General features: G+C 39.5%; 2 protein-coding genes and 1 long non-coding RNA gene across 4 annotated transcripts; 1 reads left to right on the plus strand and 2 right to left on the minus strand.

Annotated features, from left to right (window-relative positions):
* Window positions 1-2,265: 2,265 nt before the first annotated feature.
* On the minus strand, window positions 2,266-14,719 carry LOC5520469 (tyrosine-protein phosphatase non-receptor type 22). The gene is made up of 19 exons (XM_032365542.2): window positions 14,422-14,719; window positions 13,947-14,055; window positions 13,216-13,292; window positions 12,822-12,917; window positions 12,590-12,628; window positions 11,615-11,686; window positions 11,476-11,538; window positions 10,806-10,948; window positions 10,363-10,429; window positions 9,684-9,758; window positions 8,526-9,207; window positions 7,859-7,945; window positions 6,757-7,680; window positions 5,781-5,938; window positions 5,172-5,253; window positions 4,715-4,812; window positions 4,320-4,386; window positions 4,176-4,208; window positions 2,266-3,316 (listed from the first exon to the last, which is right to left on the minus strand). Exons 1-19 carry the CDS (start codon window positions 14,524-14,526, stop codon window positions 3,231-3,233), a joined length of 3,063 nt encoding a protein of 1,020 aa, XP_032221433.2. The 5' UTR covers window positions 14,527-14,719; the 3' UTR covers window positions 2,266-3,230.
* Window positions 14,720-14,766: 47 nt separating this feature from the next.
* LOC5520472 (phytanoyl-CoA dioxygenase domain-containing protein 1 homolog) lies at window positions 14,767-19,496 on the plus strand. Of its 2 annotated transcripts, none has more exons than XM_032365545.2 (10): window positions 14,767-14,929; window positions 15,474-15,608; window positions 15,678-15,723; window positions 17,367-17,435; window positions 17,511-17,584; window positions 17,953-18,039; window positions 18,127-18,213; window positions 18,380-18,508; window positions 18,677-18,853; window positions 19,043-19,496. In XM_032365545.2, the coding sequence occupies exons 2-10, from the start codon at window positions 15,480-15,482 to the stop codon at window positions 19,100-19,102; spliced, it is 858 nt and encodes a 285-aa protein (XP_032221436.2). In that variant the 5' UTR covers window positions 14,767-14,929; window positions 15,474-15,479; the 3' UTR covers window positions 19,103-19,496. The 2 variants fall into 2 exon arrangements, with proteins under 2 accessions (XP_032221436.2, XP_032221435.2); XM_032365544.2 differs by lacking the exon at window positions 14,767-14,929 and adding an exon at window positions 14,942-15,054.
* LOC125570800 lies at window positions 19,497-22,579 on the minus strand. The gene is made up of 2 exons (XR_007313120.1): window positions 22,400-22,579; window positions 19,497-20,200 (listed from the first exon to the last, which is right to left on the minus strand). It is a non-coding gene; the product is annotated as an uncharacterized LOC125570800 (long non-coding RNA).
* Between the last annotated feature and the right edge of the window lie 1,002 nt (window positions 22,580-23,581).

Genomic DNA, 23,581 nt, shown 5'->3' on the forward strand with positions numbered 1-23,581 from the left:
CTAGCTTTTGATCCCCAGCACTAAAACCTCCAGATAAGCAACATACTATAATTTATATGTAGTCATTAACCTCCAAATAAACAAAAGATGGATCTAGCTAACAATCTCTTATAAATGTTCTCACACTTGAACATCATTTATCATTTTATTCCATATACTTCTTCCCTATACAAGTCGTCTCAAGTAGACAATTGTTCGCAACATCCAAAGACAGTCATTGGAAATTATTTTAGGACTCCCGCAATCCTGGAATCATTTACATTTTGTACACCATGTAGACTTCGAAAATTGGCAACTGGCGAAATAGAATTACAGCTTCCAGACACAGCCAACGCATGGGACTCATTCATACCATCTCCCTATGTTTTGGAACTCCTTCACTCATGGGGAATTTATTCCTATTATTTTTATACAAGTCATGCCGAGTTGACGACACAGACAACCAAGTGGAACTCTCAGACGGTCAACGCACGGGTCTTAAGAAAAACAAAATTCAATGTTTTTTCTTTGTCATTCCATTGAAATCTGTATCAATAGAACAGTGTTCGAATGCAGTGATCGGCATCATATGTCTAAAAATGGAAAATGACCGCCTTGAAAGACCCCCCTGAATCTGTAGCTCAATGCAAGGTTTTAAGCACAGGCTTACCATCTCAAGGTTGTGTAATATTGTGTATGTAATAGCTTCACGAATAATCGCCGATCGGCTCACAGTTTACATAAGAAACATCTAGTAGTTTGCTCTTGAAACGCAAATGCCCTACAATGAAGTCAGAGTAAATGAGAAATGATTTGGGATTTGTTACGCCTGTGTTTTGAGTCTCAAAACCGGCTTCTTTACAAAGTTATCACGCAGTATCCAATAGCTCAAAAAGGAAAATGACCACCAAGTATTGACTATGATACTAGAAAACACCCTTTAAACTGCGATTTTCTAGTTAAATTATGAATCTTGAATAACTTTGGAGCAAGTAGAAACAAATTAGCAACTCTTAATGCGAAAAAGGTTTCCAGAACACACTATTTGTTAGGTAACAAATACAGCATACACTGGTTATCAATAAGGCCTCAAGCACAATAAAATAGCAGTTTGCAACACTAGGCGATACACTTGCCATTGGGCGGTAAAGTACCTGCTAGGTTAAAAACAGGGGGTCTGGTTCTAAATATTCGAGACATCGAGCTCTCAAGAGTTGACTATTAAACAGCAGACTTGGTTATACTCTTGTGACTAGTTTAGTCGAAAATGGAGTAGTATAACTTGCGAGAAATAAAATACTGAAGGCTACTGCTAAATAGATGAGAAAAATGCAAAGACACCCAAAGTAAAATAAGGTACACTTAAAATTTTAAGGTTACAGAGGGTCGGGAACTCCTCACTTTTCGTAATGGAAACTTGGTCTGAGATTTCAACGCCGCATTTGTATTTTTTTTTTTAATAACACTCATATCATGATGAAATTGCTTTAACTTCAGCCAAATTTTTTATCTGTTTGGTAAATATGGGATTTACGTCAGGCTTAAGAAAAAAAGTGCCAACATTTAATAAATACTATTAAAACGACTTTTTAAATTATTGATAAAGCAATAAGGCAATGATTCTCAAGAATACGTCAAAATGACCACAAAATATCTAGGTAACGCTTAGAGAAGACAAGTTATATAAAAAATAATCTATTCCCTAACAATGACTAAAGTACAGTGAAAACTTGGATTTTGCGATGCCTCGGGAAAAAAAAAATGTATAGTAAAATTGAGGTATCGTTGCAAAGAGGTCCCCGATTTTACGATATAAAGGAAAAAACTTATTGAAAATATCGTTGTAGCAAAGTCGAGTTTATTATCAACTTATACAAAATAATAATATTGTAAATGTACTGTAAGAGTACGCTTTGTAAGGCTGTAATATGCATTTAACAAAATCTGTCAAGTGAAAACATCGATTAACTGTACTGAACGTGTGTGGTGTCTGTTTTTCTCTCTTTTTTGATAAAAAGATCAGTAATATCGTTGTATGGAGGTCAAAATTACGCTTGGGAGAACAGATTTTTATCGTAAAATCGAGAATATCGTTGTATCCAATATATCGTTAGATCGAGGTAATTTCTCATATATTTCCATAATATTACCGGCGGGAGGAAGGAACGCCATCGTAAAATCGAGATTATCGTAAAATCCAGGTTCCACTGTAGTAATTCATTTCTGAAGGTCATAGTGGAACCATCGAGATCTGGATTTATGGTTAATGAAAGAAAAACACAACTATTGGTCTGAAAAGAATTTATTTCATTTTATTTCATACAAATTTGGTTTGAAAAAACATTTTGATACACCTCTACGTCTCAATTACATCTGTTTTTTAAAAAATAACAAAATTTATTACACTTGTACCCGTCTTTCTATAATATGTTTCTATAATAATGTTAGCTCTGTTCATCCTCTATCCTATTTGTATTGCTCTCGATAATACATGGACTAACGCCGATATAAGAGGACAGCATTCATAAGGAAGCCACGAACTTAAAAAAAAAAAAAACATGAACCTCACAAAACCATATCATATTGGGCTCTATTCAGGTATTTAAATTTAGAACTTATCAAAAATTCCAGGGGCGTTTAATATAGTGGAAGAGTCGCTTTGTCCGTTTCGGCAACCTTTTACTTATTCACACTTTATCTCAAGCGCAAGTGGGCTTTGTCTGATTATACAACTGAGTCCCCTGGAGTGCATCGAGACAGCGCTCTAGAAGCAGATTCTAGACGCCCACAAAAAACCTATGAAAATCTTTTGGCTACAGAATCGCTTTATCAGGGAGGAAGCAATAATATTTCCGGTGGTCCTGACTGACTGGCCGTGATTTTATGATAATTCTTTGCCAAGCAAAAAAGAATAAAGTCCATCTTGCGCGAGCTTGTTGCGCACCGCGTAGAGTGCCGCGTAGGGCAGGTGTTAATACTGTAAATAAAACACGCGCAACGGAGTCCTTATTCTACCGTTCACCAAGCCGTAGCAAGTTCCTTAATCATCAGAGATAACCTTGACAATAATTATGTTACTATTGCTACTGGCGTTTATACATTGATTAATAAGTTTTGATAGTTACCCTAATAATATACCAACTAGTTTACGGCGCATATACAACACCTCTTTATTGTCCTACGCAGTCCTCGACTTACCGTTTTCTAGGTTACCTGACAGCCTATGATTGCTAGCAAACTGTCACATAACGTCACATGACATCGAGGGAAGGGAAATTGGGCCAGTGGCTTGGACGAGGTCTTGGTCCACCAGGTTTACTGGGGCGTTCCCCGTATCCTAAAAAATGTCAAAAAATGACTGAAGCTCAGAAATATGTCAAGTGCAGTAATCAAGAAATTTGTCGATCGAGTAAAAGTAAACCCACGCCGGATTTAATTAAAATCGTTTGATATTTTGTGTGGGCGTTAAGAGGACTGTGTTGTGGATTAGCCCGAGGGGCAATATGGTTTTTTTTTAAAGAAGGTATTAGATGGCGAAAGCACGCTCTATAAGGCCTGGCGTTCTGGCCGGTTTCCTGCGAGAAAGCGTGGGATCTGGGATGGGCAGAACGGCAATAAGTCCCCGGTGAATTTACACGAAAAACGCGCGCTCTGATTGGTCAAGGGTCCATGTGTTATAAGTGGATATTACATGCGCGCGCTCCCCCAAACTAGATTGTAACGTAAGAAAACATTTTAAATGTTGTATAAAACAGATATATCTAACTTCTTCGTGCGTCTGTTCTCTAATAGATGCAAAGAAGGCTTCGTTGTGTTTTTTTTTTTTCATGACACCCTGTGACTCAATCTGTGCATCAATTTAAGGACAGACGCACACAAAAAAGAGATATAGTCCTTTCTTGGATGTATAACGTGGGAAATGAGTAAATATATCAGTACAAAAAAAATGGAGAAATGTTGCAAGCGCCGTGAGATGCCTACTCTGAGCATGTTTTAAAATTTAGCTGGAGAAAGATTGAAGGACTTAGGTAGGGGGGGGGGGGTGTTAGCCTTTTGACTCAACTATTAAAATATTCTTCTAATAACTTAGCCATTTTTATCAAGATGACTTTTTGGTTCTTTAAACGTGCTTTGATGCCTATAGAAATACAGCCTAGATTTCCAATAAAATCAGAAATCAAAAAAGGTAAACTTACCGAAATCGTTTTGTAAGACTGTCAGCCCTTCATCTTTAAACAAACAAGAAGAGACGTAGTATTAATCAATAAAAAAAACATAGAGCTTACTGTATGTCTCAAAAGAGGAAAACAAGCACTCAAGGACATTTCCTCTGTACTTACTTGGCGAGTCAGAACCTGTGTTGTGAACAGGAGATGACGATCGTCTATGCACTGATAAATGGGAAAGCTGTGGATAGAAGGGCTGACAGTTCAGAATGGATGCAACCCTGGGGATGGTCAAGGGTTCACTCATTTAATGACTTTCTAGCCGAATTCAAAAAAGCTAAAGAATTTAATGAATTTAATTTAATGAAAAAGAATAAAAATATCAGTCGACGAACGACACAATCTTACACTTTAAGTTTTATATCTCTTTTATATAATAAAAATGCTAACACAAAAATGCAAGTTTTTCCCTTCAATTGTGTTCCATAAAGCGGTCGTCATCTTATTTATCGCTGTGCGATTGGATCGCCAAAGAGAATGATATCGACGCTTTATGGTATCGCCCTCACCTGAGCAGCTCCTGCTATAGCAATGTTCTTGGCTTTAGACTTGAACCGATCCAAAGTACCGGCACGGCTCTCGACATTGTCATAGGCATCATCTTCTCCTGGAATACAAACGAGAGTGTACCCTTCTTTTTAAATCCGAGACGGTAAAGAAACAAAAATGCTGTAGTTTTTAGTAACAAGAGGCGAACAAGAGGCAGGGTGAATTTCCTTACGCCTTGTCTCTAAATGGGCGATTGTGGTATTGAGTTAAAGGAACTGTATTAAGAAATGTTTAATAATTTAGATCTGATACCACATGACGTTTTTTTTCTCTGACTGTCGAAAAAACATAATGGCTCTCACATTCTTGTGAAGTGGCAGTTTTTATTCAACTTTGAAATTTCAAGGTTTAATGGGTACCACTTGTGTTCTAAGTCACCTAGAAAACACAAGGTCTACTGGGTAGTGACCGTCGTACCTGCTACTAGGAATGCGCCAGCAGTCTTGGCTGGAACTGGCGGTGGTAAATCTTGGTCCTCACTAGATGCAGATGATGTACTCTACAACCATATTATATTCTCGATATAAATAAATAACACATTGGCATCAGAGCTGTGTGCAGGGCAGGACAATTACTCCAGGCGAGAGAGAGAAAAAAAGAACGCGGTTTTGTTTCCGCGGGGAGGAGGGTGGGTGCGTAATATAATGAACCCTAACCAAACTCTTCAAGGTTGAGTTGAAGTTAAGTTGAAGAGTGAATACAAATTGTTTAATGCTTTCGAGTATCTATTCTTAATCTATGCCTACCCATAATAGACGGGTAATATTTGACATGCCAATGCGAATTCTTTTTTTCATTTGTTTAAAAATTGAAACTATAAAAGCAAAAAGCTTATAAAAGCTATAATAGCTGTTGAGGCTATAAAAGCAAAAGTAATACATCTTTAAAAAGCGAAACCATCCAAGTGAAAGTAGCTTTGGGATATTTCAGCCACCGTCTTCCCGTCTTAGTAAACGCGAAAATTCAGCGGTCTATTTAAAACTATTCCAGAGTTGGATCAATGCTAACCAAATAGGGTAAACTAACCTTAAGGCTGCTTGACGACCCTTGTGTCTTAATAGCCCGGCGATCAGAGGGTAAAGGTGGAGCTGAACTAGCACTATCCCACAGATCTGGAGAGAGCGGGGCCCGCTTTTTGTCACGTGATTTTAACCCAACAGTCGCGTACAAGGTGTTTGGTATATCTGAAATAATGTAAAAAAAAAGTAAAGTTACATAAAAAACACGACAACCACGAGTAGAATGGATAAATTGGTGGATAGACATTTTCTACTTATGGCGACAATTGGAATCACTTGTAACAATTGCCTCCATGCATAACAACTACGGCAGGCAACAGCCAACGACATGTTTCAGTCTGACAACAAGTCCCGGCGTCGGCTAATAGTGGAAAACGAATAAGATCAGACGTAGGTGGTTACTCAAGAGAACCAGGTTATTCACTTAAAATAGTTTGGGGCACGTGCACGCTAGTAAGAAAATTTGCTAAAATATGAACACGAGAAAATATACAAATTTTTCCCGAAATAAATGTAATAAATGAAACTGTTATTAGAGAAATGCATATGTGAAGCATCTAGTATGTTCATTCAATGCAATTTCCAGGGCCCTTCCTCTACCACCTACACACACTTTTGGGACCAATCGCGAGTATACAGCCATTACCGAAAGCCTAAAGAACTGGTTTTCATTATATTCCATTCACTTGATATAACGCATTCAAACCATAACGTTTAGCCTTCAATGCAGGCGTTTAACCGGTGTTTTAATAGCGGCTATAAAAACACCGGGTGAACGCCTGCAGTGCAAGATCAAAGCTCACACTATAAACCTGTATGGTTATTTCGCGTGATTTTAACGGTTTTTGAATTTTCCAAAATAACACCAACATTAAAATTCAATCGTGTTCCCTTTGGAGTCTTAAAGTATTGAACATTACGGAAAGTGCAAATGAAAACAGAGACTTATAAACTACTCAATAGGCGGTTTCCTGTATACTTACCCTCCTCACAAACAGGTTTGCTCGGAATGGTGATGAGGCGCTCACTGGTACTTCTCTTTAGGACTGCAGGCTTTTGTATGCTCGGGCCGTCATTCTCAGCCGAGGAGTAAATAGGTACGTTGGCCTTGCCGCAATTCTCGGGTGATGAGTGAAAAGGAACATTCCCCTTTTTGCCATCGTCCTCAGGAGACGAATATACCGGCGCTCGGCCCCTACTGCTTAGCATTTCCTCAGATTTCCTTCGAGTTACCACAGCCAAGCCATAATCCGTGGCATCGGACTCTAGACTATTTTGTCTCTCTAACGGCCGTTTAGAGTTACTATGCACCGACGTATTGATAACTATCGCGTCAGCGAGGTTCGGAGAGCTCCTAGACTTGTCTACAGCGTTTACAAAACCTTGGTTTGTTTTGGAGTAAGCTGTCTCGCTGGTTCTATCATTGTCCCCTGGAAAAGACACCAAATCGTACGAGCCAGCAAATGCCATTTTTCCAGGAGCCCCGCTTACAATGTCCTTTTTCTTGGACACATCACTGACGCGGCGTGGGGGTGCAACTGGTCTTTCGGTATCACATTGTGCGCTCCCTTTTCCTGTACTCTCTGATGCAGAGTCTACCCCTGGGGATACACGCCGGGTAACCTGCTCTTCCATTTTGTGGGGAATTGTTTGTGGGGGTGTCTCAAAAGCACCAATAAGGCTATATTGGCTGGGTATATTGGGTTTACCCGCCGATACATCTGTGCTACTTGTTCTTCGTTGGACGACGGCTGGAGTAAAAGGCTGCGGTTTCTTTATTTGTATGCCTTCAAGTAAACACGGTGACATTCTCTCTAAGGATGTACTGGTTGGCATAGCTGGGTTTTCTGAATCAGTTGCTGTGCCACGCTTTGGTTGAGGCGCAACCTCTGGGACATTTCTAGGAACTATGAGAAGAAAAAATGAAACGATTTGAACACGATTTGAACAAGATAAGAGGTAGGGGAGGGGGTTGCGGTGGATAAAAAAGTTTGAAGGGAAAGATAGACATTTGTAGATTGGGGATAGAAAGAAATCGAGACTACAGCTCTTAGAACATGTACCGAAAAAGGCAAAGTGCCTTACCTGTTACGTTTTCATAACTGCCAAGCACTGGTCTAGGGGATAAATTGCTTCTGGAGGATGGCTCATCACTTAAGTCAATTAGAAGGCCTGCACACAAAAAGAACATCCATTAACATGACCTGTACACAAAAACATCCATCAGTTTGAAGTCCTGCACACAGATACATCCATCAATTAGAAGGCCTGCACACAGATACATCCATCAATTAGAAGGCCTGTACACAGATACATTCATCAATTAGAAGGCCTGCACACAGATACATCCAAGGGAGCACAACAGAATGTGTTTCATTTACTACGAAAATAAACCACTTTGTTATGCAAGGGGAGATCTTTGTTCGTTTCATCGGTTACAGACCGCCCGAAGATATCAGATACGCGTAGTGTCGGCGTTGCTGTTTTATTCCCGTGTTGACTTTCGCAAAGTCCCTGTCTGTTCAGATTACGTTTAGAGATCGTCGCAAATTACCCTCTGCTGGTTATGCATTATGTTACATTATGTTTATCTTGTTTTTGATGATGGTATTGTTATTGTTATTGTCCCTTTTTTTATTGATGCTGCACTGCTGTTTACTGTAGCTTTTTTATATTTAAGTTACTGTTGCTGTTCTTGTTGCTGTAAGCTTTCTGAGAGCACTTTAGAGCTTATTCGCTCATTCTTACTTACCTTCAGGGACTGTCTGCTGAGCCACGTGACCACTTGCTATAGGAGGAACCACATAATCAGAGTCATTCCTTTCTGTTAGCTTAGTGGGTAGTATAACGTAGTCGGGGTCGCTCAGCGCCTTCCGATGGCCTGGCTTGAATGGCACGGTGCTGCTTTGATTTGACATTGCTCGAGCGAATGCCACTGGTTTAGCAGCAGGAGCAGGTTTAGCCGGTTTAGCAGGTATTGGAAGAGTCTTTTCCTCCTTCAGTGTAACATTAACATACTCCTGTGGAGGTCTTTGAGCCAAGGGGGGCTTTCTGGAGGCACCATTATTATCCAGAGTGGTGCACGTATTTCTACCAACTTCCTGTGATTTTACTTCCCCGTTTACTTTCTTTGGGGCAACTGAAGGTTTAGCTTTGGTTTTAGGCGGTAATTCCATTACGTTTTTAGGCTCTTGGGTTTTTGAAGTCGTTTCCCTAGGAGGTGTGGGTATAGGGCGATTTTCGGGAGGACGAGACGCTTTTTTCTCCTCAAGATGTAGTCTTTGGATGCTACGAATGAATGCAACATTTTCGTAATTCTGTTCCTCGCCTCCTTGCTGATCGCCAACGCTCACATTAACATAAAGATGATTTTGCTTCCTAAGCTCCTCGTTCACTAGTTCTTCGACAGCTTTGTAAACGAGTGTATACTGCTCCTAGTTAACACAGGAGAGAAATGTAGGCATTTAGCATATATAACTAACAAAGGCAGCAGAAACTTGATTTCCCAGAAAAAAAAACTTGTACAGTATATAGCGTTTCCACCAAAAGTTTACAGATAACCAACAAGAAGCTTATAATCATATACCCTAAGTTTTGTCCTTCAACACTAAAACGATTAATTTATGTATGTATGCCTTATTGGCCCTCAATCCCTCCTCAATTTTACACGAAATCGAAACATTTTTTTTGAAAACAAAAATGTATATAATCAAGACAATGATTTAGATAAACTATCATTGGTACTTTTTTTTCTTGAGATCTACTTTCTATTTATATGTTAGGTTACTGAAATACAGTAGTACACTTTTAGCCCATGTTTCACAGTAAATAATAAAGGAGGCATATATTTCAGCTGTCTAAGCATGGCTGTTCCACTCTAGTTTTGCTGTTATTAGTAAGAACGTATTACCTTTGTCTGCACCATAGCTACTCTCTGCCGCCTTAGATTAGCCACAATGTCAAACACACTTAGCTCCTCTGTTCGCTAAAGGCAAATGAAAAACAAAAAAATCAGCTATTGGAATAGTGCAACTTTTATATATTCATAATGAAAAGTCATAAATTGCAGCTTCAGAAAACTGAATACCCCACGGAGGGTATTTTTGCAGATAAGACCCTCCTTTTTTATGAAGGGCAACCTCTGTTTTTGTTTAAATAAAGTTGTATGGAAAGCATGTCTTTCCCAAAACAAGTAAGCAATACAATTATTGTTTTACTTTTTAATACAAAGCAACAGAGGTCACTAATTTACCCTGGTAACAAGGGGTCAGTATCAACTGTATTGTACAGTGAAAAACAGTTAACAATAACCTGTCATTTATTATTTTTTTAGCCTACCGGTAGGCTTTGATAGTTGAAAACCGGCACAAAAACCTTGAAAACACCGATTTCGCATAACCCGGCCGCCATCTTGGATAACATGCACCACAGGGGGAGGGAGAGAAAAAATGCGACTATCAAAGCCTATAGGTAGGCTATTATTTTTTCACTTACAATAGATTTACTGTAACTGAAGGTAGAGCTGCAATACCCCATCCTCTCATGATAACCATCCTCCCCCTGCAACCACCCCTTTTTAACTAACTTACTCCTGTCTGCAATAAAGTTCTCGCATAATCCAAGGCACATATGGTGCCAGTCCTGCCACACCCAGCACTAAGATTCAGAATAAAAGCACAGAACAAACAATAAATACACAGCAACACATGGTCTGGACTACAGATAACTGGAAATTACTGGTTATTACATAATGGAGAAATTTTCCATATATCATTCCTTTTTGTCCAGATAACAAAAATGTGCATAATGAAGATGATCATTAGATATAATATCAACGGTTCTATTTCTTCTTGAGATCTACTTCTTATTTAATGTAAGGTTATTGAAATAGTACACATTGGGCTTATGTTTCACAGCACACACTAATGAAAAAGGGGACACATATCTTGGATACAGTAATAATCACTCCACAAGAACAAATACTTTGTTTGTTTGTTCTTCTATTAATGAAGAACAAACAATAGACCAGAACCTGCAATGAACCAGCACTGGGGTATCTTGACTCCCAACAAAGGTGCGGAAAGATCTTGTAAGTTCAATGAGAGGGGTGGCTGAGCGGGGGACATCATGATCAGGCCACGCAGTGTAATGGAACTGGGTAACATTGTGCTTGGTCTGGGGACAAAACGGAGAGTGGTTTCTCATTCTAGCAATGTCTTAAACACCATATACTTTATTTCAAGAGCATTAAAAAAATATAACACTGTTTGGAAAGAACACTGTTTGGGTTCATTGGTTTCTCAGTGCCTGTGCCTCTCAGCACTGGGTTCCAGGTATGTATGATTCCTGGTTCTGTTGTTTCAGTTGAGTTATCTTCTTTGCTCTGGTCTCAACAAAAAAGAACAATCTTCATCTCAACCTGTGGCAGCAGCCTGAGCCGCCTTCTACTGTATGCCTTCGACTTAACCATGCTGTATCTGCACTCTCGTAATTCAACATTCCAGCTGCAAGGAGGGTGATTAGCATTCCAAATTTATTTTTTTTCATTTACACAATGGGGAAGACCATACATAGGCTTTAATTAAAGCATATATTGTAAAAGTGTACACATCAACAAGTGTGATCTTCATTAACAGTTAATCAAAATATATAGGGAAAAACAAGCATTTACGGTTAACTTTAACTTTCTGCATGTAACTAACCTTCCCAGCCTGTACAGCTAACGTTCTGACAGTAAACCCATCACCCATTGCTTCTTCAGATTCCTGATAGAATAGATAAGATACGGTCAAGCTATTAGGGATGACTCATGAGGTGCATTCTGATTTTCTTTTGTCTTACCAGAGAAATTTTCATCCCAGCAAATGTAAGAGTTTCCTCCATACTCTCTGGCCAATATCGTTTGCATTTTAGCTGTGGGATTCAAACAAAATAGAATCTGAAGAAGAAATTGACCTCAAAAATAAATTATGGGGGGGGGGGGGGTGACCCACCCAAAACATTTTGCTGCCTAAACAAAGAAAGCAGTAATGCCCAATCCCATTGTTTATCACATAATATAGATGAATGAATTAATTAATTAATTCACTCAATATTTTTTTCTATATTGTATGCATTAAAAATGTAGAAGAGGTCAACAGTCACTTACTTATTGCTTAGGCAGGGCTTCTGGAATTACGCAGAAAAAAACTCAAAATTATGCGGGATTCTTTGCTAAATTACACGGAAAATTACGCGGAAAATCAATTCGCTAAATTACATTTTTCTTTAAAAATCAAAATTTTGCGGGAGTCTTCACTGAATTACGCGCTAAATTACAAGGAATATCAACTGTTACGCCCAAACAACATATTGTACCGAAGGAAAGCACCGAAATAACTTGAAAAGGTTAATTATTTGCGTGAAAATATCTTAGGCAAGTTTTCATTGGCTCCTAGCCAACAGCCAATTAAAAAAGGTATTTTATTGTTAGTCCTAGGCATTTGCGATTTAGCAAAAAACACCTAGTCACTTTATTTGTTCTCGAAATTCAGTTTGAAATATCACACTTTTACGCAGAATATCTCTTTTCTTTACGAGAAATAGAGGTAAGAACCCTAAAAGAACACATCAGCTGTGCAATTAAATGTTTTGTCTTTCAAAATATAGCCAAATTACGTGGAAATTTGTGGATTTCGCAGACTACGTGGAAAAAGCCAAACTACGCGCTTCCGCACAAGCGCGTAATTCCAGAAGCCCCGCTTAGAGATAATAATTCTAGAAAAAGAAAAGGAAAAGAAAAAGAAAGAAGAAAAGGAAATATGTACAAAGCATTACCTTGCCTAGCTCATACTCCCTGCAAGCCATCACCACAACCTAAAACAAATTGAAACATAATATGGATAAACACCAGCTGAAATGTAAAATATTCAACTACAAAAAAATTCCTGCAAATCTAAGCTTGAAACCCTGGACTGACACACTCTTTCTAGGATGATAAAAAAAAGAGTGGAATGGAGAATTTCATACCAAATGCTTTTCTATCAGAACCTTTGACGTATGTATTTACCTGGATGTTATGAGAGATAATCATCCTCCAGAAATCATCAACTGTCTTGGGCAATGGACCCTGAGCCGCTAGGTACATTATATTTTTGGTGGGCCCCTGAATGAAAGAACATTCAGTAATGTGGTCTGCAGACAGCATTGGGAGAGCAAGGAATGCTTAACCCCTCCTCAATACAATGATATGTATGCCTTCATTTGGCAAACAACCTCCATATTGCCCCTGATCAATACAGGAAGAATGTTTGTTGTATACAGATTCCACTATAATCCCATGAATTTTTTACAGCAATTTACCATATTTACTTACCTATTAAAACACAAATCAAGTAGCAGTAATGGTTTTCAAATTTTTCAAATACAGTAGCAAAGGATTAATGGACACAGCTAGCACACACCTTTATATAGTTGCCATTGATGTAATCTGAACCACCAACCCCCTTAATCTCAGGTAGAACGATTCTAGAGTAGTCATCTATTGTAAAAAAAAAACATACAGATGGATACTAATTAAAACATACACATCATCAAGCTGCCAAGGTATAACTGCAAGTTCACATGCATGTGTTTACATGAAAGAAAAACTAGAGACAAGGACATCAAGAAAAACTAGTTGGTCTGTGTAGGCATAATGGAAACAGGGATTAACAAAGCAACCACAGAGTTGCAGATGTGGCACATCTCTATCAGTGCTGTAGCAGGACAAATAACATTGGGGGCACAATACAGAAACAGTAAGAAAGTATTGGGGGGGAGGGGGGGCACAGTCTCGCCCCTTCTGGTCATTTCCTTATCATTCTTGAAAATATTTGGGGGTCACATGCCCCCAGTGCCCCACCCCCTGCTATGGCCCTGTCTATGAAAGCAGATTCCTGTTGATGTGTTCATCAAATGCTTCGAGCATTAGCTCTTCATTAAACAGAATTTAGCCTTTGACAAGGGGCTAATGCTCAAAACATCAGCACAGGTCTTGAGTATAATATAACCTCCACTCGCAAGTACTCTGATTATTATAATTAGTATTATTTATTTATTTATTTATTTTTTATTTATTTATTTATTTATTTTTTTATTTATTTATTTATTTATTTATTTATTTATTCAGGTACACTCTCCACTTATTACTCACATGGTAGGATATCTTTGTATCTATTTTTGGTCCGGTTGTATTCTTTTTCACCATGGTTTGTGGAAAAAGCCTTATCCCGCTTCTGTCTGGATGATATATTCTTCAGTTCCTAGGGTTAAACAACAGTTTTAAAAATTATATTGATGACCTGTTCGGTCATGCAAAGTGATTGTTTACATTCCATTATGCTAGACTAATAATTAACTATTTCTTAAGGCCTAGTTCCATTTTTCAATACGATATTCATTGAAAATGAGAGTCAAGGAGAACTTAGGACCTATAAGAAATCGAGATTTCTAGACACAAGGAGTCAAAAACACGACAAGCCGGCCGACAAGGGGGTTCGAGTTCGAAACAAGTATAGATCAACATTCTTTCTAGCGAAACTGCTTGATATTATTGCATATTAATCAGATAAATTTCAATAAAGCTCCCTTTTCCATTCGGTCAGTACCATAGTGAACAGCGCTCTTACCTGAAACTCTTTGGCGAAGCCGTTTTCTCCTTGGGGGTTGTTCCTTGGCTCCAGTGAGCTCTTGTGTTGCAGGAATCGCTGCATACCGTCTTGCGAACACGACATCTTTCCGCGCTATAAAAGGGGCAAACTGCTTTGCTGTAGAACTAGCCGGCATCAAGGCTATCTTGTGGTCCAAATTCCAATGTCTTCAACGCTTTATATTCACATTTTCCATCGAGTTTATTGAAGTCTTCTTATCGACTACTGCCCCTCTCATTCAATGCAGGAAGTGTTTTGAGTGCGCTTTTGCGCTTGCGCTTTGTCCCTGTACCCACAATGCATTGCTTGTGACGGAAGTAACACTAAATCTTATCGATAATTTGTTAAAAAAAGTTACACTAGAAACCAAAAGTGACCTAACAAACGAGAACCCTAGTAATATCCTTTCCATAGAGATCTCGCACAGAAAATGAAAGTGTTTGAAAAACAGGGACACAGCTAGATTGTATTGGTCACGCAATGAAAGGTAAGCGTGACGTACCGTTGTCTGATCAGCAGCCGTGCGTGCCGGGACCAGCGAGATTCGTGCCCTTCTAAAGCATTTTACTACAAAGACAGAAGCTTATTATCTGAGTATCCATGTGTTGCAAGGTGGCTAGGCTAGATATGTGATGTCAGAGCCATACGCCCTGTCAATATATGCTTGATTTGTTTTTCCGATTATCATTCCGTATATTGCATACACAATGCGTCTTGCGTGGATTCTGGTTGGTACTCTACGAATTGCGCAGTGACGTACCTGCCTCAATGCTGATAGGCAATGCCTGAAGTTGCCATATTGTTGTTTAAATTTTTTTTTCGCTAGAGATTTTGCCATTTTTTTTTTTAATACAGCACTTCACATTATCGTCATGTGACCCTTTGTGTGCCGGGGGAGGGATGTGTATCAGTTATCAGGGGGGAGGGGGTATCCCATTGGCTTTTGGACCGCACCCACTCTTGATGGGAGTGGGTTATGCAGCCTGGGCACTTTTTTACACCCTTCAGTGATTTTAGTTATTATTTCATAGTTGAATATGTCAAATGAAAACAAGAACACAAAGACTTACAAGATTGATTGGCCAAAATACAAGCCATTGGACGAATGGCTCAAGGGTCAACCTACAGAGACATGGAAAGAAACATTTGAAAAGGATGGTTACTTGGTACATGCTTTAGATGAAATTTGACCAAATTGATACTACGAAATAACCAAATGAGTTGTTTTTCCCTAGGTTGTGCATGGACTTATTGACAAGGATTTTGTAGAAATTTACAAGGGTAAGCAAGATGATATCAGGCACGTACCCAGGATTGCCTGAGGGGGGTGCGCAGTCATAGGCATCATATGGAAAATGCATAGTATTTAAAGACTTGACCCACTTTTCGGCTGCCAAGGGAGGTGTGACGCACCCTGTGCACCCCCCCTGTGTATGCGCCTGCATATGGTTGCCACATATTTGTATGCTTGTAAATCAGAGAGGAGAGGGAGATGGGAGGGTTTGACAGGAGCATAACTAGGATGTGGGATTGGGGTACAGGGAGATGTTCATCTGGCATGTGTAGAGACCTAAGGGGACAGGTTAGAATTGCGGTAGTGTGGTAGTGTAGAAGCACAATAGTGTTATAATCACAGGAGGCCTGTCGTATTTCTAAATTATAATCAATTAATCCTTGGCACTTCCTATTTAGGGTAGGAGGTAGTGAGGGAAGGGTCATTGTTTAATGAGGGGAGGGCTACTTTGTTTGGGAGGAGGGTTGCAATTTTTTGAGCGTTGATTTGGGGGAGGGCCTCGAAGTTTGATACAGGATTTAGGGGAGGGCCATATTTTTTGAACAGGTTTTCTGATCAATTTCCAAGCCTCCGAAAAGTCTGGAATTTCAATTTTTTTCTGGAGGGGACCGCAGACTCCTACAAAATAAATAAACAAATGTGATGCACCTGCTTACATGTTCATTACTTGCGTTTCGCTGGCATTGATAACCATTATCCCCTAAAATGTGGCATCTACTTTTTTTTAACTTTTGCAGTTTTGGTTTTATTAACTTCAATCACTGAATTGGAGAATTTCAAATTGTCATGTCAATTCCCCCCCTTCCCCCTTACTAACTTTTCAGATTGGTGGTATGAAAAGATATATGTTAATAAGATTTCAGTTGGGACGGGCTAATGATGCTTTTTTTCATTTAGGTTTTAACAAAAATAGGCATTTGGAAATGGCAAAATTTTTACGGGGGACCATGCCCCCAGACCCATACAATAGTATTTGCACCCCTGAAAAATGGGCCCGAAACAACACCTCCAGGTGTAGGCATGGTGTTTTAGGCCAGCTCCGCCGTCTCTTCATGGGCATGCCTAAGTCAGTGCCCTACCCCACACACAACAATTTGGCTAATGTGGGAGGGGCGGTATCTGTCTTCCCACAATTTGAATTTGAAACAGCAACATCTAGGCCATATTCCAGTTTTCCAATTTCCAAATTTTAAAGCATATATTTTCTTTTTGGTAAAGTGCCCAATCCCCTTTCTTTGTCTGTACTGCACAGGTTGCTTGTTATTACAATTGTGGGTTTACTTCATTTGTGGGCAACTTCTTATTACAATTGTGGGTAGTTATTACATGTGTGCGCTCTGCACTCATAGTTATATGGGAAAAACTTGTCGTGCCTCAGCCAATCCAAAATCCTCGTCTTATTTGGAAATATAGCACGTAGTCAATCAACCGCCTAAACCAATCGATGGCTTTCATGTTTTCATTGTCACGTCATAAACCATTTGACTGCACATAGCAAAGGAATTGATTGGTCACAGTGGTAGGATTGACTACCTGCTACATATTCCACAACAAGTAAAGGGATTTGAATTCACAGTGGTCGCGCAACAACAAATTAGGCTAAGACCTAAATCCAGATTTCTGCATCCAGATGTCTACATGAAGCTTCTGAATGGTGAGATAGACACGAGGCGCCATCGACAAGATCTTGGTTGTAATGGTAAGTTTGAGGCTAACAATTTGAAAAAAAAAATTGTACACAGTCAAAACATCTTATCCATATGATTCTTTACAGAGCCACAGAAGACACAAGTGGAGAACATTTGCCAGATCATGTGGCCCCATCTCTATGTCCCATCACTGATGGAGGTACCTTTTCGTGGGCATGGCCAGGGAAAGAGCACTATAGCCCACCCTTCTAATGTAGAAGTCAAAATTCAGTAAATGTATGGGACACCCAAGCCAATCCAGATTCTAGGGGGCGGTGTGGCTACCCAGGGAAGGGTGGAGGCTTAGATAATAAACATGAAAAGGGGTTGGGTAATACGAAATGTTCCTGAAACTCATCACAAGTAGGGGGTAGTTCCCCCTTCCCAACTTACCCTTGATTGTGCTTTTGGGATAGATGATAGAACCCTCCCTTTAGATACCTGGCTACTCCCCCTGCTTTTTTCTCAATCCTTATCTACTTCAATTTTATTTAATACACAACTTGTTTTTGCTTGTTATTGGTGAAGGGCCCGCTTTCAGAAAGAGTTCAAGCCATTAATAAGATTATTATCGGACCTGATGCAGCATTTGACTTCAACATGTTAATTTCCAAGGTAAATTGGAGGGCAAAACTTTCATGAATCTATAAGAATACCCTTATCAATAAATAAAAGTCAGAAAATAGCACATCTTTTCATTAGGCTCCAAAGACTGAAACTGCCACACCATGGCATCAGGATGAGAGCTACTGGCCAGACATGCCAGACAAGAGGGCATCAACTTGCTGGGTAAACTTCTAAATAGTTGTATTTGGAGTATGCATATGTATATCTATTTTTTAGAGGGGGCAACAAAGTATTATGGGGATTACAAAGACTTGTGGGGCATGTTCAGCTTTATGTTTCCCAGTTTAATTGAAACCACAATATACTGTTTAAATCCATATTTTAAAAGGTGGCACTCGACCAGTCAACAGTGGACAATGGCTGCATGTGGTTTGTGCCTGGTTCACACAAGCTTCCACTAAGAAAACACTGGCCTGCCTGTAAAGGAGCCCATGTGTTGCAGTGTGAATGTACTGAGGTAGGCACATGAAAATGGCGTTGGAATTGGAATATTATTTTGTGTAACAGAACTAAAAAAAAATGTATTGTAAAGAACGCCCCTCTCTAATAAACACCTCCTGTCTATTAAAGTCACCCCCCTCCCCCAGGCGTTTATTAGATCATTTACTGTAATATCCTGTACAAGGATGAAGGCAAGCCTGAGCCTCTTCCTCCTGGATCCTGTACCCTACACAGTGGACATACCCTGCACTACAGCCGTGGCAACAGTACAAATGGATACAGACGGGCCTTTATCATAAACTACAGACCTGAGGCCATGGTTGAGTGGGAACGAGAACGCAATTTTGCACATGGAAAAGAGGTTTGTGGGTATGATGATAATACAAGATGAGAACTTTCTCCCTTGAAAAACAAAATTAAGAATTTGTGATTTTTCTCACATGATTTTGTGCTCCGTCACTTGAAGGATTTTCATGGTTCTAATTACGAAACCTCACAAACAATCAGCTGTCTCCCTTTCAAGACATAAACCAGTCTCTTATTTTCATAGGGCCTTGATGAGACCAAAAGAGATGATGTTGTGATTATCAGACGTGAAGTCAATAATTAAATCAGTTAGAAGTTTATAGCCAGTGAAAACATGGTCTTCTAAATGGCAAGAAACACACAGATGGAGTTTTGAAAGTTCCAAGGCCTTATTCATATTATACCATGTTGATTTTAATAATTTTGACTGGGCACAGAACTATAAGCATTACTGCAGCAGAGCACATGGATGCAAATTTCAAACTGTCATTCAGCTGAATCAAATACCACATTTGTTTTGTGCAACAAGAACTCAGCATCAAGTCAACTTTAACTGTTTTCAACCTATTGAGTTCAACTCAATAAGTGAGAGGTTTGAATCGATATTGAGCCTATATATGTGTGTTGACACAAGGAGCATGATATATGAATCAAGCCTTTCATATTATATTTGTAATAAACTGTAAATTTGAACAAAATGATCATTGTAATTGTTTAATCATTCCATTTGCAATAGAAAGTTGCAAAAATATTAATTGTGCCTTACCTTAATTGAAAGACTAAGGTAAGGCACAATTAAGCAGGTTTGTTGTCAAATTATATTATACTTGCCACTAATTATGACTTACACTGTAATTTACAAAAGGTGTATGTTTTGCTTGATGGCATAATGTCTTAATTAGATTTTTTACAATGATTCAATACATTGGTCTTAAAACTAATATAGTACAGTTTTAGTGCATGTTGAGTTGCTGTTTATTGGATTTAATGAGATTTGCTAAAGGAAACAAGAAGACTACTTTCATCTGACCTGTACACACCCCTAAAAATAGTGGATTTTAGTACAGGCCTTCATAATATCTCTCTAGTATCCTTTGTACCAAACATTAATGTCCCATAACATTCTCCATGAAGTATTTTAATTCTTGCACCAGCATTTACTGTTCTCCTAGAGGCAAGTAACTGCCATTATGTTTACGTTGATGTACAGCATCATTGTTTCCTTGGTCTTGATGGTTGTCAGGTTTGTCAAGTTGTTCATAGCTTGATTTTTTGCTCAGAGGACACTGATAGGCTGGTGCTGGCGCTGGGTCGCTGTCTGGGATCTCATTGTTTTCAAGCTTAGATTTTGGTGGCTTTCGAGAAAACAAGTTTGAGATCTTGTTGGCAACATAGCTTCCAGCTAGTGGTTAAAATGAACAACACCAGAATTAGTTTTCTTGCAGATGTTTAGGGCATATTTTTTATCAATGCATCCTTGGATAGTTCTGATTTTTATCACATGCATGTCATTTTCACTCAGTGACTAGCACCAGAAGAATACAATAATACTAATTCTTATTTCACTTGAACATCCACCTTATATAATTTTGAAACTTTGAAACAAATGTGTCTGTTGGTGCTCTAGCAATGAACAGTAATTCACAGTATAAAGCTTGATATTGTTTTTATTTTGTTTCCACGGGTTGTGTGATGGGGAAAATTAAAAATTTAAATACTGCATGGAGACTTCCTCAGTAATTCCAGCAACAGCAGTACATGGATCATGAATATATGGGTTTTTTTTAGTATAAATCCACTCACATACCATCACAAATCTCACAATTTTAATGGCTCCCGCACTCACTAACTAGTATGGGAGTGGATTTATACTAAAACAATTAGACTACTCATTCTCGCTATGTGCGTCATTGACTATCTATTGACTCATAGAAAACTTGGACTTGTAGTCTTATTGATAATAGGGGACTTGCGCTAAGAGATCAAATGACTGTTTGGGTGGTAAACTAGCATGCTCTCAGGCTTTTAGCATCAAAATAACAGCAACAAAAAGCAACTTGTACAGCGCTTACGAAAAAAGGCAGAATTTCTTTTTTTCAGAAATGGTTTAGTTTCATTAAAAGATTTCTTTTTTTTTGTCATTCTCTGATGTGATGGGTGCAGTCATTTCTGTTATTAGTTTGGTTTGAATTTGCCACCCAGAAAGGTCACGTGATCTCTTAGCACAAGAATTATGCCTAGTGACATCACAACATAACAACATAGGCATGCACACTCTTTTAAGAGAAAAAACATTTTTCTCTTATGTCGTTATGTTCATGTCGTTATGTTGGGCTGATGTCAAAATGTAGAACCATTAACACTTGAAAATATGAACATAAGGATGCATGCGCCTATGTCGTTATGTCACTAGTGTGCACCAGGCATTAACTTTGTATTTTCAAGTGAGAATGGTTTGACACTTTGACATAACGACATAGAGCAAAAACAAGTTTTTTTTCTTTTATGTAACTATGTCCATGTCGTTATGCCGGGCTAAACAGAGTGTGTGCGCCCATGTCGTTATTTTGGGCTAAACAGAGTGTGTGCGCCCATGTCGTTATGTCGGGCTAAACAGAGTGTGTGCGCCCATGCCGTTATGTCGGGCTAAACAGTGTGTGTGCGCCCATGTCGTCATGTCGGGCTAAACAGAGTGTGTGCGCCCATGTTGTTATGTCGGGCTAAACAGAGTGTGTGCGCCCATGTCGTCATGTCAGGCTAAACAGAGTGTGTGCGCCCATGTTGTTATTTCGGGCTAAACAGAGTGTGTGCGCCCATGTCGTTATGTCGGGATAAACAGAGTGTGTGCGCCCATGTCGTCATGTCGGGCTAAACAGAGTGTGTGCGCCCATGTCGTCATGTCGGGCTAAACAGAGTGTGTGCGCCCATGTCGTCATGTCGGGCTAAACAGAGTGTGTGCGCCCATGTCGTTATTTCGGGCTAAACAGAGTGTGTGCGCCCATGTCGTTATTTCGGGCTAAACAGAGTGTGTGCGCCCATGTCGTTATTTTGGGCTAAACAGAGTGTGTGCGCCCATGTCGTTATGTTGGGCTAAACAGAGTGTGTGCGCCCATGTCGTTATGTCGTGATGTCTCTAGTGTGCACCAGGCATTAGGAATTCTCTTTGCGTGTCATAATGAATATTATGATCATGAACTCATGAATATTTAATAAACGCTAGGAGTTCTTCAACATAATTATACCAAGAACGCTAGTCGACAAGAGAAAAGAGTTCAGTAGCATACTAATATAAAGAAAATAAAGAATACGGAATAACTGAATAACACAAAAAAACTCATAACAGTTGTGCTTCGATGAAGTGAACGCTAAAGTTAACGGAAACCTAAATTCAAAGAACGCTAATACCGATGTTTTTTTTTCGGTGAGAGCAGAGCTCAAATAACACTTACATGACCACATAAAAGACGACTTACAGGCTCCTTTAACGAATATATTAATCCTTTTGTTGATAAAACTATAATTGAAAACTCACGAAACAACAGGAGATTCGGAGTATGCCCTCGCAAACGCAATAAAATTACGTAATTATTTGGAAACTTACCGTTGATTATCAGTCATACCATAGTGAATAAGAAAAATAGAAGTATTGAACTACTTCTTTTCGTAAACTTCAGAACAACCCTCTAATTTGAAGGGGTAAAGATCTGCGTTTAGCCTTCGCAACTATAAATAGCTGTCGATCTGTTGTGGTCGATCAGCACGCGCGCTATGAGGTAGCTATGTGGGGTATGAATTGACGTCATACACAGGAAGCCCGCGCCTCCCCTAGCTTGCAGTAAATCATCGTAAGGATGTTGGAAGAAGGAAAAAGGAAGTTGCCTTAACAGGACAAGGGGAGCTCTAGACAGCCCAAAATTTAACACACAAAATATAGCAAGTATGGAAGAAGTTTTAATCTAAAGTCAAAAGCCCAAGTAAAACACTCTTTGATACTTTAACTGCAAAAAAGTCCAAAGGTGGTCGAGAAGAGACGTCAAGTTATTCCTAAAACGGCCAAAAGCGGCCTATTAGCGCCGCCTAGCGTGACGAGGCTAGAACGGCTGCGGAGGAAGACTACCGATTCGTATGTAGCAGCATGTAAAGGCATGTAAAGGGTACGGACCCAGGATTTTTCTTGGGGGGGGGGGGGGGGGGGTGCGAAACCCGAAAAATTGGGCCTAATTTTTCCGGGGGGGGGGGGGGGGGGGTGGGAATCACACCCCCGAAAAAACAAAATGCAGTATCTCCACAGGATGTTTATTGTCAGATTTGGCTACACACCAGACTGATCTAGCTTATGCTTTATAGTTTTGTTTCCAAATAGCACGCCATTGAGAACCAAAAGTGGACCTTTGGCCATTTTGGGTAGGGGGGGGCGTTATCACCCCCTGCACCCCCCTCCCCCCCTGGGTACGGGCCTGATATAACACCCGCCTCCCTCCTAGCGAACTAAAACTCCTAAAAAATGCCCCGGCCTTAAATTGCTGTTTAGATATTAACCAATTTAACCAATTAAATCCATTCCAACTTTGGTAGAAGCTTGTTGAGCAGTACCCTTGGTACCAGAGACTCGAGCACCACTCACATTAGCTGACACGCCGATTTTGGCTAGGAGGAGCGACTTGAGCTCGAGCCTACCCAGGGTAGCAGAGCAGCCACATTAAAATGACATTCATGCTACAGATTTGGCATACATTTTTGTTTATATCAACATCTACAATCAAGATTTGACTCTATAGCTGTA

Source organism: Nematostella vectensis, chromosome 1 (genome assembly GCF_932526225.1).
Source record: "Nematostella vectensis chromosome 1, jaNemVect1.1, whole genome shotgun sequence".
NCBI classification, from domain to species: domain Eukaryota; kingdom Metazoa; phylum Cnidaria; class Anthozoa; order Actiniaria; family Edwardsiidae; genus Nematostella; species Nematostella vectensis.